Source organism: Lacerta agilis, chromosome 1, assembly GCF_009819535.1.
Source record: "Lacerta agilis isolate rLacAgi1 chromosome 1, rLacAgi1.pri, whole genome shotgun sequence".
NCBI lineage: Eukaryota > Metazoa > Chordata > Lepidosauria > Squamata > Lacertidae > Lacerta > Lacerta agilis.
Window position 1 is genome coordinate 84,038,296 of NC_046312.1, and position 17,037 is coordinate 84,055,332.

The 17,037-nt window shown below is 43.2% G+C and overlaps 1 protein-coding gene across 1 annotated transcript; it reads left to right on the top strand.

The window, feature by feature from the left end:
• The first annotated feature begins 2,061 nt into the window (after nt 1-2,061).
• Nucleotides 2,062-12,306, top strand: LOC117046063 (olfactomedin-like). The gene is made up of 5 exons (XM_033147859.1): nt 2,062-2,240; nt 4,882-5,052; nt 7,105-7,320; nt 8,756-8,927; nt 11,192-12,306. Exons 1-5 carry the CDS (start codon nt 2,067-2,069, stop codon nt 12,304-12,306), a joined length of 1,848 nt encoding a protein of 615 aa, XP_033003750.1. The 5' UTR covers nt 2,062-2,066.
• The last annotated feature ends 4,731 nt before the right edge of the window (nt 12,307-17,037 follow it).

A 17,037-nucleotide genomic window follows, 5' to 3' on the forward strand; every position in this document is an offset into this window, starting at 1 on the left:
CTCTAACCTTTTCCAGCGTACTTTCCCCCGACCACAACTTAAACCTTTCTGCCAGAATAACTTTTGAGATCACCAGTTCTTAATTCTTTCTCAGCCTCACGGTGATCAAGAGTCTCCACAATTACACCCTAGGACGGGATAATATCCTTTCCAGATTTATCCTCTCCCCCTTCCAGGTGTATTGCTCCTCTCTTTCCAGTCACTGGACTTTTTGATCCCACCGCTGTGCCACCACTTGTGGCGGTTCGCTCCACCTGCACAGGTCCCCCAGACGTTTAACGGTCCGTTGATACCTGCACTCACCACTTTATTAATTAACCGCTGCCACCAACCAGTTTGTCTGGTATTTACTTCACTCAGTTCAGGCAAGGAGAATATTGGAACAAAACTGTTTTATTTGAAGTTTAGTACATACGCATGTGGTTTCTGAATAAACAGTACTTTCTTGGTTGTGTTCTTGTTAACAACAGTGCCCAACGATTTCTCCCACCCTTGTTCCTACTCCTTCCCTTGCCACCCTTCTTCCAGGCTCTAAATACCCACAACAAGCCCCCTAGGCAAAGACAAGCCTAAAGACTAAAGACAAGACTAAAGAACCAAAAGACTAACGAACCCCAGACCAAAGAACTAAGAACCAAAGAACCCCTTTCCTTCCCCGGGAGGGGTTTATATAGCCCACATAACTCCGCCCCCTCAAGGTTCTTACTGGTTATTCCCTTTTAACACCTTCTATGCCACTCTGAAGTTTGGGTGAACGCCACAGGCACTAACAGTACATCCTAACTCAGCCTGCATGGAGAACCTTATTGTAACCATTAACTCAGATCAAACAGACTTGGGAACCGTTAGAGATCTGGCAGCGCTGTTTACGGCATACATAGCTTGCTGCAAGGGTCCTTCTCTAGTTAATATTATTAATGCTGTGCAGAGAGAAAGAGAAATCATTTTTATTTGATTTTACAATACAAATTATAAAAAAAAAAATTTAAATACATAACCATATACAGAGATTCCTCCGAATCTCAGGACTTCCCTCCACCCCTTCCCTGGAGTCCCATTTTAAACATTTAAAACTGCATCTTCTTTCATACTCTATTATATCAATCCATATTTTGCATGGTAATTGTTACACTACAAGTGTGATCAAAATCCTGCCCTTAATGCTGTGTATATACTTGGGAGTAAGTGGGACTTGATTCTCAGAAAACATGCCAGGGGGTTATGCTGCATGTGTGGCTGTTGATACAGCAAGAGCAAAGGGCCTATTTTATTCCTATAAATATATCTCTTAACAGTCTGCAGTCACTTGGGAATCTGGTCAAGTGGTAAGGTGTGTACCTTACCATATGGTGCCTACATATGACTGCTTTTCCATGTGAAACAGGCACCATCTGGTCAGCCTTAAAGTAGCTACCATGTAGTTCCTGGTAGTCCGAATCGATTCAAGAGAAAGATCTCTGTTGTTAAGGCTCCTCCCAATGTCCTTTTTATTCCACGTTCATGATGATTTCTGCTCTTGATGCTATCAAAGTGGTCATGTGTAACTTTTTATACCACAAATGTGTTTGGGGCTTGGGCTGAGAAAGGCATTGATAAGCAGAATAAATAATTCACCACTAATGCGCTATTATTGTGGCATGAGCATATTGAACACATTGCTGAATACAACTACAATAAAACACCACTCTGGAGGAGGGACCTTTGGGCAAAATCATCATCATTTGAAAAAAGACATACTTTCCAATTTATATTACATATCATGCATGTAATCTTATTGAATTAAATAAGTCACAACCAGATAAATGCATAAAATCTTTTCTTGTATATCTAGCATCAAGACAGAAATCTAATCCAAGTTTCTTATCCCCGTTTAAAAATAGGATAATGGCAGGCATTTGAACTTCATTTTTTTCCAGTTTAAGGAAGCAGGAGAGATTTAGCGTGGGGGTGCCTAGCTATAGCACGCACAACCATCAGCTTTAGTCATTTATTTGATCGATCCTAATTGCACACAGAGGAGGAGATTTTCATTTGCAAGCAAGATCAAAGATGCATATGCAAGCAAGATGACACATGATAACATTTTGTCCCATCCCTGTGGCCATTCAAATCTGGATCATACTGTTCATCCTCCCATCAACTTCCCTGCTATAAAGTATGCACAACCCACAGTGCAAACATCACATACTCCAGTGAAGATGAAGACAGTTCTGCAACAGCTGCTCTGTGTGGCTTCCTTTGTAAGTATCTACTTCAAATAGCTTCTGGCTGACCTGGGGTGGCAAGACCATGCTACATTGTAGAGGGTGAGGAGAATCATCTTTTGACTTTCCACAAAGCTAACAGAATGAAAAAACACACATATAATCCCTGTTGAAGAAACATCTGCCCAGGCATGATATATAAGGCAATAGTGATATTTACTGATAATGAAATACTAAGACAATTAAATAATAACAGGGGGACTGTATATGTGTGCAGAACAAGGGAAAGAAGCTGAAGGAATACTGTATGTAGCAAGTAACCAAAGAACAATTATTTAAAATATTAAAAATATAAACTTACATTTCATCTAAATGATAGTGAAGTTGATACCTGGTGGATTTCCTTGAGGAGGGAATTGCACAGATAGGACAGTACAGCTGATCACATCTCCCTGGCCAGCACCCATCTAATCTCAGGTGTTAAGGGCATACTGAGGAACGTCTCATCAGGTGAACTTTGCATCTAGGCATGAGCAGTTGTCTCTTTGGAGATTTGATACATGTGATTTGATAACTGAGGTGTTCATAATCTGAAAGATAAAAGCACAGAATTAGCTGCAACTCTTAATGAGCGATGTTAGAAACAACAAGCCGGCATTTCACAATTTTTTCAAAGGAGAATTGTGACTGAAGTCACAGAACTCATCTGGCTAGCAAGTTTGTAGAATCTTTTGATATTAAACATAAAAAGCAGGATGGTGGACAGGCTTCCACCAAGGTAACTCTCAAGTATAATATAGTTGTCTAAAACAGCAAATCGGATTATATTTGTGTTTAACTCCTGCACTCCAATTGTGTGCATGTTTACTCAAGAGATGGGGAGAAATTAGATTCAGTTTGCATTTAAAGGTGCATCTATCAAATTCCCATTCACCAAAATACGGCCATCTTTCAAAATTTACACTTGTCCAAATTTTGTGATGCGGTTCTCCAACTAATGTTTTTAAAAATGTGTATATTAGGGGAAAGTGTGCATACAATGTATTACTGAAAATAACAAACAAAAATGCAAAAATATTAGGGGGAAATGCTTGAAAAATGTGTTCATTAGTCAAAACTGCATACAAACATCTGTTTGTTAGGAGGAATGCTTAAAAATGGGGGTTTTTTTAAATTGAAAATTAATGAAGCTGTCAACATTAGGTCCATTAATTTCCATAGGTCTACTCTGAATAAATCTTAGTTGAATACCACCCAAAGTCCTACTGCTCACAATGACCAGGACAGAAGGTAGGAGATGGTTTTTCACTCTTTTTTGCTGCACCATCTCCAGACTGATGCAGCTGAGGGACACAAGGATCACAGGATCTGTCAAGCAGTGGATCAGGGTATCTGTGGATCCAAAAGATCCGAACCACCAATGCCCTCTCTTGAATATTGTACTTTGGGACTTGCTTCTGGCTGCCACCAGCAGGAGAACCACCAGTGACCTATGGGAGAGCCATCCCATCTGCTAGGCCAAAACCTGAGTTGTCCACTGTAGTAGAGGCACCACCACCACCACCACCAGCAGCAGCAGCAGTCTCCTCTACTAGCAGAGAGTCCACAATGTACCCTCCTAATCCTCCCCAGCCATCAACATTGGGTGTGTGTTAGGACTACACTGTTACTAAAAAGAATAAAAACAATATTGTTCAAGCATTCTATTTTCTGTCACAGTGAGGTATGGCATATTCTTTCCGCAACCCATATTTCTCCACACCCTTCATTTATTCTACTGATTAGTCCCACTGCTGACACTTGTTCCACTGCCAGGGCCGACCCTCCTATCAGGCTGGGGGAGGGAGGGAGCTGCCTTGGGTGATGGAAGCCCAGGAGTTGATGCTCCTGTGGGGACCCCACCCACCCAACCATTCCGCTGCTGGTGGAGAAAGAGTAATAATAATAAAATAGTAATAATTTATTATTTGTACCCCGCCCATCTGGCTGGGTCTCCCCAGCCACTCTGGGGGGCTTCCAACAAATGTTAAAATACATTAAAATATCACAGATTAAAAACTTCCCTAAACGGTAGTGGTGCTGGCTTCCAGAGAGATCTCATAAGATCTCGCCAGAACCCACTGGTACTGCTTCTTTGTGGGCAACATGTTCCCATTTTGCTTCAGGCGGCGAAACAGGGTGTACCACCCCTGCCCACTGCTTTTGGGATTATGAATGGAGCCTCCCATATATTTACATGGCTCCTTTTGTCCTAGGATTGCAAACATTCATAGGTTAAAGAAAATAACAACTGGAGACTGAGATCCACAGAATGTCACAGGTGAGGACAAACCTCTGGTCTCTGTCACCAAAATTATACAAATTAGTATTAGGAAAAGGATACTTCTTAAATTTAGGACTGAGGCGCGCACATCCTTGAGGGAAGATGCTCAGAGAAAGGTTAAATTCTCCATTATTTATAGTCCTTAAATCAAATAGAATGTGACTGTAGACGTTTGAGTAAAGACAACTCAAGGTGCAACTGTTGATCAGATTTGTTCCAGTACTGTTCTTGATCCAAGCAAGTAAATAACATATCCATTAATGGCATTTGTATTTGGATGCCAGAGAGGAGGCTGCAAGAATGATTGACAGTACTTCCCTAGTCATCCTTCCTACTTCCTATCTACCTTACCAGGTCATAGTCAATGGTGGCCATATGCGGCAAGTAATAGGCGTGAAGGATGCAAGAGGTCAGTGTCTTTGCAGCGTAGAAGTCAATGATATTATATTCCCTGTGCAAAAAGTGGAAGCATTGGAGACCAACTTTTACAACTTGACTGGATTGCTACAGAATCATTTGAACCAGGTAAGCAGCAGCTATATCACCATGGAGTAGTAGTTAAATGATACAATGTTTGCAGTAATCAAATGCTTATAATTCCACAGTCATGGAGAATGATATATAAAGTGAAAGCCACCACGGAAGTCTACTTGGTTGGATTATGACAGGTCCCCAAGGACTACTGTAGTGCGTACATATACTTATTCAGTTATACAAATATCTGTATTCTGCTAATTCATTAAGAAATATCAAAGAGGTTCGCAACAATACATAAAACCATACAATCAAAACTAAGTAAAAAAGTTATAATCAGATTATAATTGTGGAAAGATGTATCCTTAATTGCCTGCATAAGCCTGATGGAATAGAACAGTTTTCAGCGGCATTTAAAAGCTGAAACAGAAGATGCCTGTACCAGCTATCTCCAAAATACAATGAAAAACACAAACCCCTATTTATCTTCCCCATTAACCGCAACGATAACTTTGGCCAGCAGGAAATAATCAAGCAGGCATGATAGCTGCTCCAACAGAAGCCTACTTGTGACCATTGGAGCAGTCATCTTTGTTCGGTGACCCCAAGTTCTAGAATTATGAGAGAGGGAGAAAAAGGTCTGACCCTACTTCCTTTTTTCTAAACTAAAAAGCCCCCAAACCTTTTCTCACAGTGGAATTTCTTCAGTTCTCACTATACCTTTTCCATTCCTCAGCTGCATCATAGGAGAAACATAAAGGATGCAGAGTCTACAAATATTCCACAGTACCTTCGCACAGTGTATTTCACTTTTGGTACCAGGTCTTCAACATGAAGTATTGTAATTTAGAACAGATATTTCATTCACATAAAAACACCCATACATGTACAACATCCAACAACTGAACTTAACCTTCTCTAACTGAGCAAGCTCACTGAGGGGCTTGCTCTATAGATTCTGTTCATCATAAAGATACAGTAACATATATCATCAGGGGTGCATGCAAAGGGGGCTGCAGAATAGGAGAGAGGAGGAGGCATGGAAATGGAGTGGTCCATGTACAAGGGAGAGTTGAAAAAAGGAGGAAGGAGGTGGTAGGGGAAAGGAAGTGAAGGCGATAATGGTATGTGTGCAAAGGGGGTCTGCAGAACAGCAGAGAGGAGGAAATACAGAAATGAAGGTTGACTGTGTGCAAGAGGAAGTTGAGGAGGAGGAGGGAGAAGGAGAAGGAGAAGAAGAAGAGGAGGAGGAGGAGGAGGAGGAGGAGGAGGAGGAGGAGGAGGAGGAGGAGGAGGAGGAGGAGTAGTAGTTTGGATTTGATATCCCACTTTTCACTACCCGAAGGAGTCTCAAAGCGGCTAACATTCTCCTTTCCCTTCCTCCCCCACAACAAACACTCTGTGAGGTGAGTGGGGCTGAGAGACTTCAAAGAAGTGTGACTAGCCCAAAGTCACCCAGCAGCTGCATGTGGAGGAGTGGAGACACGAACCCGGTTCCCCAGATTACGAGTCTACCGCTCTTAACCACTACACCACACTGGCTCTCTGGGAGAGCAAGCCCCCTTTTCCTCCACACTGGGAGGAAAAGGGGGCTTGCAGTGAAAATGGGCAGTGCAAAGTAGGGTGCAAAAAGGAGGAAGTACGAGGCATGGAAAAGGGGGTGAAGATGAAAGCATGAGAAGTAAAGGCTGCAGAATACCTCCATTGGATATTTTCCTTTTGGAAAACTCTGAACAGTTGAACTGGTCTAAAACTGATACATACTCACAGTTCAACTGCACCCTCACACAATGAGCCATACACATCATAGTGTTATGTGACTCAAATTGATGGCAGTATTACAAGGCGACTGCAGCCAGCATAGAGACATGGCCACAGATGGGTGGTATCATGACTCTGACCCAGTTACAAACCTACAGTATGGTGTTGGTAACCAAAGAGAACCACAGATCTGCACCTGACACTGACACTTAAACAGCTGCAATACACAAAGTCACAACCAACCTGTCAGGCTCACCAGGGTGCAGCAATGCTCCTATGGGGCAGCTGTAGGAACCCTTGGGCTAACAAAGTGACCTGACCTTTTGTCTTCCTAACTTCTAGATTTATAAAGACAAATCATCCATGGCTACCACAGCAGCAAACCTCACTGAGCTGGAGAAGCGTGTGAAATATGCAAAGACCTTTGGCACCCACATTGACCTGGATTTCAAGAAGCTTATCAATGACATTCAGACAGTGGTGTCTATAGCCAGTTCTATGCAGAAGAATGCAACCACACCCGCCACTAATATAACAATTAGCAGCTTGATGACAAAGGTAACTGCAAACCTTTCTTGGCATTGATCCTTGAGGGCTCCATGCAGGTTGATGAAGAGTTTCCTCTTTTTATTTCGGAGGCTCAGTAAGGCTGACTTCTTTATACTTCTTTGAATACTGGAAGCCAGTGAAGGGACCCCAAGGACTGGAATCCACAATTAGTTAGAAAGCCATTAAGAACCAGGTCCTACACAGATTAGACCCACTGAAATTAGTGAACTTAGGTCAGTCATGTATATTAACTTCAATGGGTCTGAGTTGGCATTGAATACTACCTGAAGTATGTTTCTTGATTCAAAATTAATGGAGTGGGAGCGGTAATTGGTCTGGGTATCAGGTACTTTGATGGAAAGTTATGGGAGGAATTCAATAACGTGCTATGGCAGTTGTTCCCTCATGGCAAAATTCCTCTTGTGCACTGTTCTGGGGGATTCTTCCATTCCACCACCTCAAGCCAATGTTGGGAGCACATGGAGATGGGGTTGGGGGAGCCCCATTGTGTAGGCAGAAGTCTTTCCACTGACAGGACTCAGTTGAATCCCGCCCTATGTCAGGAACAGAAGCAAATTTCTGAGAACAATTATGACCCATCTGACCCTGACTCAATATGTTTGGCTAACAGGGTGGTATCTTCTGCTCCTGGTCATGGGGTATGGAGGGTGTAGAAGATCAAGGATCAACCTGAGGTAGGAACACTTGAGCCCTGGAGCATATAACTCAGGTTGAAGATAAATCTATCCACATAATCAGTTCCCAAGAACTGGCTCCTGTTCATATAATTTCATCTGGAAATGGTGCAAAACAGGACAGCCAATATAGTGCCTTCCAGATATTGTGGGACTACAACTCCCATCACCCCAGACCCTGACCATTGCTGACTGGGTCTGACGGAAGCTGGAATCAAACCACATCTGGAGGGCACTAGGTTTGCTACCCCTGGGGGTAAAGAATGCCTCAACACCCCTTTCACTACCAGATCACAGCCTATGGCATGGGAGGGAATGATACCTTGGTGGTAGAGTATATGCTTTTCATGCAGAAGATACCAGGTTCAATCCCTGGCATCTGCAGTTAACAAAATTGGGTAGCAGGCAACGTGAAAGACCTCTATCTGAGATCCTTGGAGAGCTGTTGCCAGTCAAGGTCGAGAATATTGGGCTAGATGGAAAAATGACTTGCCCTTGTATAAGACTGTGTCCTGTCACCTTACGGCACTTGGCCAAATAGAGATAAGCTTGTAATTCTATGAGAGGGTGCAGTTTATCTTGTTCAGGCTCAGGCATTTTTCTCCTTTACTGTTTTCAGCAGGCTCCATGGAACAGACAGCATCTCAATGTCTTTGACTTGCTGGCAGTGAATCGGTTCCTCTTTGCTATCGCAATGCAACAGGCATTCCAGTTTCTTGTCCGTTCTTATTCTATGTCTGGCATTTCAGGTCAACAATATCAGCACATTGATAACTACAATGGAACAATTTGACAGAAACAACATAATAACAGCACAACGTGAGATTATTGCTCTCCGGAAAAAGCTGCAGGAATGCGAGGAAGAAATTGTCCTTGCCTCTGGCATTAAAACTGCCAAAGAGCCACCATCACCACCAACTGGTGAGTATTATCAACCATGTTATTGCTTTGGGCTAGGCAAGAGAATCCACAGTCGTACGTATTTTAGGTAGTGATATGGGTAACACAAGGGTTATGGAACAAGTTTGATGTCTTTCATTTTGGAGTTATTTGAAGAGATGGGATTTGGCAACCACTATTCATGCTTTTGTATGGTCTTCCCCAAACAGATGCCCTTGAGGCCACAACTCGCATCAGCTCCAGCCCCCATGATCAGTGGTTAGAGCCACTAGACTAAAAGCCTTAGCTCGTGTAGAAACTAAATTAATACAAGATGAATGAGGGTTTCTACAAATGTTTGCAGACAGTGATCTGGCCGGTTTATAAGGAACAAGCCAGCCCTTCGAGTAGCCTAGTCCTAGGCCATTTAGGGCTTCACAAACCTTGAACTTAGCTCAGTAATGTATTGGCAACCAGTGCAGAGCTTTCAGCATTGGTGTAATATGCTGCCAGACTGCAGCATTCTGCACAATTTCTGAACCAACCTTAAGGGCAGCCCCATGTGGAGTGCATTGCAATAGTACAATGCAAACGTCACCAAGGTCCAAACTAGCTGAGTTGTAGTCCAATCTATTTAGAGTGCACCAGTCCAGGGAAGGCTGCTTTTGTATACCCACAGTTGGTCAACCTGCAGCATTTTCTTCATTGAACAGATCACAAAGAGTGTCTGTACACCTTTGCAAAGGGCAATTATCACCCATAACTTAGGAGAGGCAGGGCTATTTTTATGATTGTCCTACTCTAAAAAGTGACCCATACCAGGAAGGCCCAGCTGTCTGTACAGCATTGGAGCTATTCAGGGAGCAAGTGAAGTAGGGTGAAGAGAAATGTTATGTTGAGAACAGCTTTGAATTTTTTTTGTAAAGAAAAGAGGTGCAAATAAAAATCCTGTTAATGTAACCCATACTGTGCTAGTATCTCAGCACATCACTGGTGCCCAATGCCTAATTATTCCCTTCAAGGTATACAAGTAACAGAACGAAGCTTGATGAGATGGACGAGCATTTCCCACAGTCATGCAAGTTGCATGCTTGAGTCCTTGACACTGTCCTATTCTTGCCTCTTTCTGACTAAGTCTTTGAGGGGGCAGTAGAAGCAGGGGAGATTCCCCAGGCCCATCTTTCCAAATGAACCAGCTTCACCCCCATGCCTCCCACACACCAGAGAAGCTAAGAATATGGGAGGAGGAGAGGACTCAGGCTCTTTCCTGGAGGGTTCATTTCTTAGGACTGGCTGACAGGAAATCCTCTGGGCTTTGCCTTCCCTTCCCTGACTACTGAAAAGGCACAGTTCCTCAGCAGTAGGGTTGCCATATTTCAAAAAGTGAAAACCAGGACACCCTGAAAGTTGTTGAGGAGTCATCGAGCTACCAAAATTAAAGACAACAGAATTCCAATCAATATCTACTGACATATAAGATATGTGAAATGCATACTTGAGACCGTAGCTGTCAACTTTTCCCTTTTCTTGCGAGGAATCCTATTCGGAATAAGGGAATTTCCCTTTAAAAAGGGGGAAAGTTGACAGCTATGCTTGAGACACACCTTTGCATAGCTGTCAACTTCCCTTTTTCCGAATAGGATTCCTCACAAGAAAAGGGAAAAGTTGACAGCTATGCCTTTGTGATAAAATGTAGACAGCATGTAAATAATGGATTAGAACAATGGTATAGCTATCAGAATAAAAATATCAAAATAACTGTTCTATGCATCACACACACACACACAGTGGGATATATCAATTATGTGATATTTATGAGTGGATTCTTTGTCTATCCAGATTGAAATACATGAATGTTAAACAAGAGAAAGACTGCTGTTGCTATTCTTTTAATTGCTTAGTTCCAACTGTGTAATAGCTGCCCTGGTGATAGCATCTTTGGTTTATGGAGGTAGGAGGGGCAGCTTCCCTGAGTGGTTCTGGGAAGGCATGTGTGAACTAAGAAGGATGGAGACCTAGCAAGGAAATGGGAGCTTCAGGGTGCATGGAAGCACATCCAACCATATGTAGGCAGCAATAAATCCCACTCTAGAAGAAATGGGACCACCCTGCAGCTCTTTAAAGGGCCTTTCAGGGTTAGCACAATGGATGCAGGAAGGACTAACATTACAATGTCAATTTTTCAAACAGCCATCACAGGAGGAGAACTCTTCTTCTTCCTCTTCAGCCCTAAGTTTGCAGCTAAGCAGGACACAGTTGTTTAGGTATAATAAAAATAAATAAACCCGCTCCTTATTCCCCTACAGGTAAATGTGACCATCAAGAGATACAGAAGGTCAGTGAACCAGTTCTAGAGAAGCTCAACTGGAAAGGTTCAAGTTTTAAAGCTGGATCCTGGGGGAAAGATTTTGCCTTGGGGACCAAATTCTCAGACTACTATTGGGTTTTCCCAGCCAACCAAGATGGGCGCACAATGCAGAACTATCGCCTATACGCTTCACACAAAAAATTGTTACTTTACTCCCCCATCCGGGAATTTAGCCTGAAGGTTAAGAATAATGATAAGTGTGAATATTGTGGACAAGGAGCTGGGGTGGTCTTCTACAATGGCTCATTTTTTTACAACTGTTTTGATAGTCGGGCCCTATGCAGGGCAGATCCGTTTAACATGCGATTATCTCATCAGGAGTTGAAGGACAAGGATCCTGCTTCTTTCAATGACTGGTTTTCCTATAAGGGTGTAAAATATCAGGACATGGACTTGGCAGGAGATGAAAAGGGCCTCTGGCTTATTCATGGCTCCACAGCAGCGAATGGCAATGCAGTCATCAAGAAAGTAGACCCTGTCACCTTGACTGTAGGGCCATCTTGGAATACTACACAGCAAAAGATCACCATGACCAATACCTTCATGATCTGCGGGGTCCTGTATGCCACCAGGAAAAAGAACACAACTCATGAGGAAATATATTACATGTACGACACCAACACATCTAAGGAACGCAACATACAAATATTTATGGAGAAACCTCTTCCTAACGTGCAGAGTTTAAATTACAATCCCAATGACCAGAAACTCTACATGTTCAATGATGGCTATCTGGTTTGGTACAATCTCACATTCACAGCTCACAGAGCGGACAGGCTAGGAAGGCCTCCTGCTGTTGAGCAAGGCCAGGAATCAAACACGCAAATAGGAGGACCAAGCATGGTGCATGAGGGAGAGACAGCTTTGGTTAGCATGGGACAGCCCAGTTCAAATAGTAACCAGCAGCAAGACTCAGCAAGCCAAAGAGAAAGCAGTGCCAATCAGGAGGAAAAATCTATGCCTGTGACCCCAGTAAGGCAAGACACTGCGAGGGAAGAAGGCCAGAGTGCTGTTAGCGAGGGAGAGTTTCATAAGGGAAGGCAGGTGCAGTGAGCAAAGCAATCTATGTTGAGGTTGGTGAAGTGGAGACATATTTTGTAAATAAATGGATTATATGTAGATACCAAAGAAGCATGGGTGTTGTTACCCCCATTCCCCAAACTGCCACAATGATCTGTAAAAAGAAATACAGCACACAACACATACACACTTACCAAAGGTATGTTCATGGTTCTCTCATTGGTTGCTTCAGCTGCAGCAAATGTTCAACTATTACAACAGCAAAATGTAAGGAATGAACAAAATCTGGGCTGTTCTCTTGTATAAGCCATCCAATGTCTTATTAAAAAAATATAATATTTCAGTGGTGAGGCACATCATTCTCATTTGGAAAAAAAATATATTCCACAAATAAAATGCTTTTATCTGGTATTTTGCTTAATGTTTTCCTTATTTGCAACTTAGTCTACTTTTGTTACATATTTCTTATAGTAGCACATTGCTCCAAGTCATCCTTATTCAAACTGAGCACTTCCTAAAAAAAAAAAAACCCCAAAGAGCTGTCATGGTGGCAGCTTTCCCAATGTCGCAGTCCGTATGTTGTTGGACTACAACTTCCATCATTCATTACCATTAGCTAAGCCATCTGGGGATGGTGGGTTTTGTAGTCCAAGAATATCTGGGGACCCAAAGTTAAAGAACACTGACTTAGTAGGAGTGCAGTTGGACTGCTAGTGAAGTGTACAACATTTGACGCCCTCTGTTTTGTTGCCTGCCACATTATCCTTTCAGTGCATTGGGTGCTCCATGATGGAGAGGATTTCTTGTCATCAGTGATTCCTATGATGGTGCTTCTTGCTTTCCCCTTCATGAATAAGGGAACTAAAGTAAGTGTGTGTGTGTGTGTGTGTGTGTGTGTGTGTGGCCAAGAGATGCAAACAGTCCTCAGGAGGAATCATACATTGTCCAAATATCTAACCTTTAAAAACATCACCTTTCTTTCCGTGTCCAATCTTACCCACCCAGTCCTCTGCATTAGGAGGAAATGTTTGACCACATCTTGAAATATCACCATCAAACCTGGCACAAGGATTCCTGAGGTGGGGGTGGTAGACTCCATTACCATTTGGGGGCTGGGCACCAAAACATCACTATGGCATGACTTGGCCTGTTTTTTTGGTATAAGCTGCCTCTTGAAATATCATTGTCAAACTTGGTTGGCGTGTGGGTTCCTGAAGAGGTGGCAGTAGACTTTGTCACTGTTTAGACACAAGACGCCATTTTTAATCAAGATGGTGGACTAATACCTCACTTTGGTGTGACATAAGTTCGATTGCCTCTTGAGACATCATCCGTAAACTCGACACAAGTATTTCCAAGGTGGGAAGAGTGAGTGTGTACATTGATGTTTGGGTGCTAGGCACCATTTTGAATGAAAATTGTGAACCAAGACATTATTTTGGTGTGACTTTGCCCATTTTTGGCACAGGTTCAGTCATCTGTTGAGATCATAACAAAACGTTGCACAAGGGTTCCGAAGATGGGGGCAGCAATCTTTGGCAATGTTTGGATGCTGGATGCCAAGCCTGTACAGAGCTTGTCTGAGACCCATGGCAGAAGTCCCCAGCTGACTGGGAGGAACGGGGTAATGGCATGACAGTGTAAGTCTAGCAAGCCCCTGCCCTGCCCCCCCAGCTGGATTAGCCCTCTGAGGCCAAGGGCAGGTGTGCCTTGCCCCCCCCCCACGCTCCACAGGCTTCCTGGACACCATCTTGAATCATGATGGCAGACCAAAACATGACTTTGGCATGACTTCACTCAATTTTTGGTGTGACATGTCTAAAGTCACAAATTATACTTTCTGTTTAACAACAACAACAGGTTTCTAAAAATTCCCAGGCAGTGCCAGGCACCCCCCCCCCCACTAATAAAAATGGGGGAACCATCTTAGTGATAAAAAGGTAAAGGGACCCCTGACCATTAGGTCCAGTTGTGTCCGACTCTGGGGTTGCGGCGCTCATCTCGCATTACTGGCCGAGGGAGCCAGCGTACAGCTTCCGGGTCATGTGGCCAGCATGACAAAGCCGCTTCTGGTGAACCAGAGCAGCACACGGAAACACCGTTTACCTTCCCGCAGGAGCGGTACTTATTTATCTACTTGCACTTTTGATGTGCTTTTGAACTGCTAGGTGGGCAGGAGCTGGGACTGAGCAACGGGAGCTCACCCCGTCACAGGGATTCGAACTGCTGACCTTCTGATCAGCAAGCCCTAGGCTCTGTGGTTTAACCCACAGCGCCACCCGCGTCCTTAGTGATATTTTATATTAAATCCTGATGGGGTTGTGTGCACATCTAATAGATAAGAGCACAGGTTAGACATAATGGTCACAAGTTATCTCTGCTTTGTTGCCTTTGCAGTAAGTTTCACTCACTGTAGGAAGCAGCATTGCCAGATCTCCAAGCCAAGTCACAATAAAGAGTTTCTCAGTCCTTTTGAAGTTAGCTAGCAGTTCCAATAACTGAAAGTGATCCTGTGCTAGTACATACTGTCTGTGCTTCCATAGATAGCCAGGTTTCCCCTGCAATGAGTACCTATTGGCACCAGGAACAGAACAAACAGTGAGCTTCTTCTAAAAATACCCCATGCACACATAATGTGTAGGGAGTTCTGTCTATTCAAAACAGTGATTAGTAATGGACAATCGGTGTTCTGTTTAATAAATACAGTTTAATGAAAGCAGTAAGGAAGTATCAACAGAGTTTCTATGGATCTACAGTGCAATCCTATACAGTGGTATCTCGGGTTAAGAACTTAATTCGTTCTGGAGGTCCGTTCTCAACCTGAAACTGTTCTTAACCTGAGGTACCACTTTAGCTAATGGGGCCTCCTGCTGCTGCTGTGCCGCCGTGCCACGATTTCTGTTCTCATCCTGAAGCAAAGTTGTTAACCTGAGGTACTATTTCTGGGTTAACAGAGTCTGTAACCTGAAGCGTCTGTAACCTGAAGCGTCTGTAACCCAAGGTACCGCTGTACTCAGAAGGGAAGTGAGCCTCGCTGAGTTCAATGGACCTTACTCCCAGCTCAGGTAAATGTGAATGGTATGACATCCTTAGAATCACAGTATCTTTAAAGCTGACCAAACAGCTATTTCCCCCCATTAAATCTGGGCACCAAATTAACAAATGCATTCTATTCAGCTCAATATCCATTCTGTGTTTTTAATCATAATCTTGGCTGGCAGGGATGAGGGGCTAACTTTCAGAAATAGATTATGGACCTAGGTTTGCTTGGCATTCATGGAATAGCCATTATAATATGCAGTGCTTTTTCTGGGGGGGGGGGAGCAGGGGTATGCATACCCCTAAACATTTTGTGAATCTTTGTACTTTTGTCATTTACTGTTTTTATTTTTCCCAATTTGAACTATAAAATGGTGATTTTCTTGAGTCAAAATGAGAGTACTGTACCCCTAAACATTTTTTGGGGGGAGGGGAAGTGTTGACATTCAGACAGAGTCTGGCCCTCCCTGGCTGAACTGCCGGGCGAACACCGATCTCTGAAGTAACGTACAGTGCAACTCAGCCTTCTCTGAAAACTGAGCACGCTGTTTAGCAGATCGCATTTCGCAGACAGAAACTGGCACTGAGAGGCTTATGTAGAAGCATATTTACAAGCAGTTTATTAAGCATAAGTCAAGACAGACAAAGACATGGCGTCTCTCCTTCTTCACACAGAGAAAAGCAAAAGCTATACACAAATGGAAGTTCCCACCAATCTCTGTGCTGGTGTGTAAACGGACATGTGACACGTAAAAGACCCATGTCTGCAGCTTGAGGTGGAATGGAATCTCAACAGAAAGCACTGATAATATGTTTGCATGGTGTATAATAATTGCCTGAAATAGTGGGTTTTCGCCATGACACATGTGAAGTATGGAGCCGATGTGATGTGTGAGGTGGATTCCATTTGATACATTTCCACTCACAGAGAAGGCATCTGATAATGGAAGGGGAGGGGAGTTCATTTTTACCAATTCACTGTGTTCTAGAGGGTTCTTCAACCCCCTGGAACTGATTCTTTGGGGTTTCAGGCAATATTAGCAAAAACTGCCGTTCCTTCCTCCTCCATTGGGCACCATGGACATTCTCTCCTAGACCCAAAGCCCTTCCACAAGCACAGGTGCCCCAACTGGATCCCATCATGTGTATTTTTTGTTTTCTGTCCCACGTTTTTGTCCTTTAAGCCCTAGCAAAGAAGACCAGATCAGGTTAAAATCTGAGTCATTAAAATATTCCAATGTTCTTTGTTTGTTATTTCAAAATGTGGTCCTAGCAGAGGCAGAGGAGGCACAGAGCACATGAAGACTTCTTGTAGCCCACCCACACATATTCTTATTTTATCTGATTGGGCCTAAACACCTCCTCAGAGGGGCACATCATTGTGCAAACAAAACTCAATTTGAAATGTTCATAACATCCAGTCCAATCCCAGGAAATTCCACTCTGGCTCGTTTTACTCCTTTCCCCAGTGCCGTCCCTTTTATAAAGAGGGTTCAACAAAAACTTCCCAGACCAACTTAGCAAACCCTCTGAAACAATTAGCATGTTTTGGCTGCTCCTGCGCCTTGCTGTGGCTTCCTTGGTGAGTATTTTGCCCAGAGAGGGAATGCTAACCAGCTGGTGGAAGTGAGATAACCTAGGGTTGCCAATTTTCAAAAAGTAAAAACCAGGACACCCGATTTTATTTTATTTTTTACAAAAATGCCCCAAACACATGATTTTTTG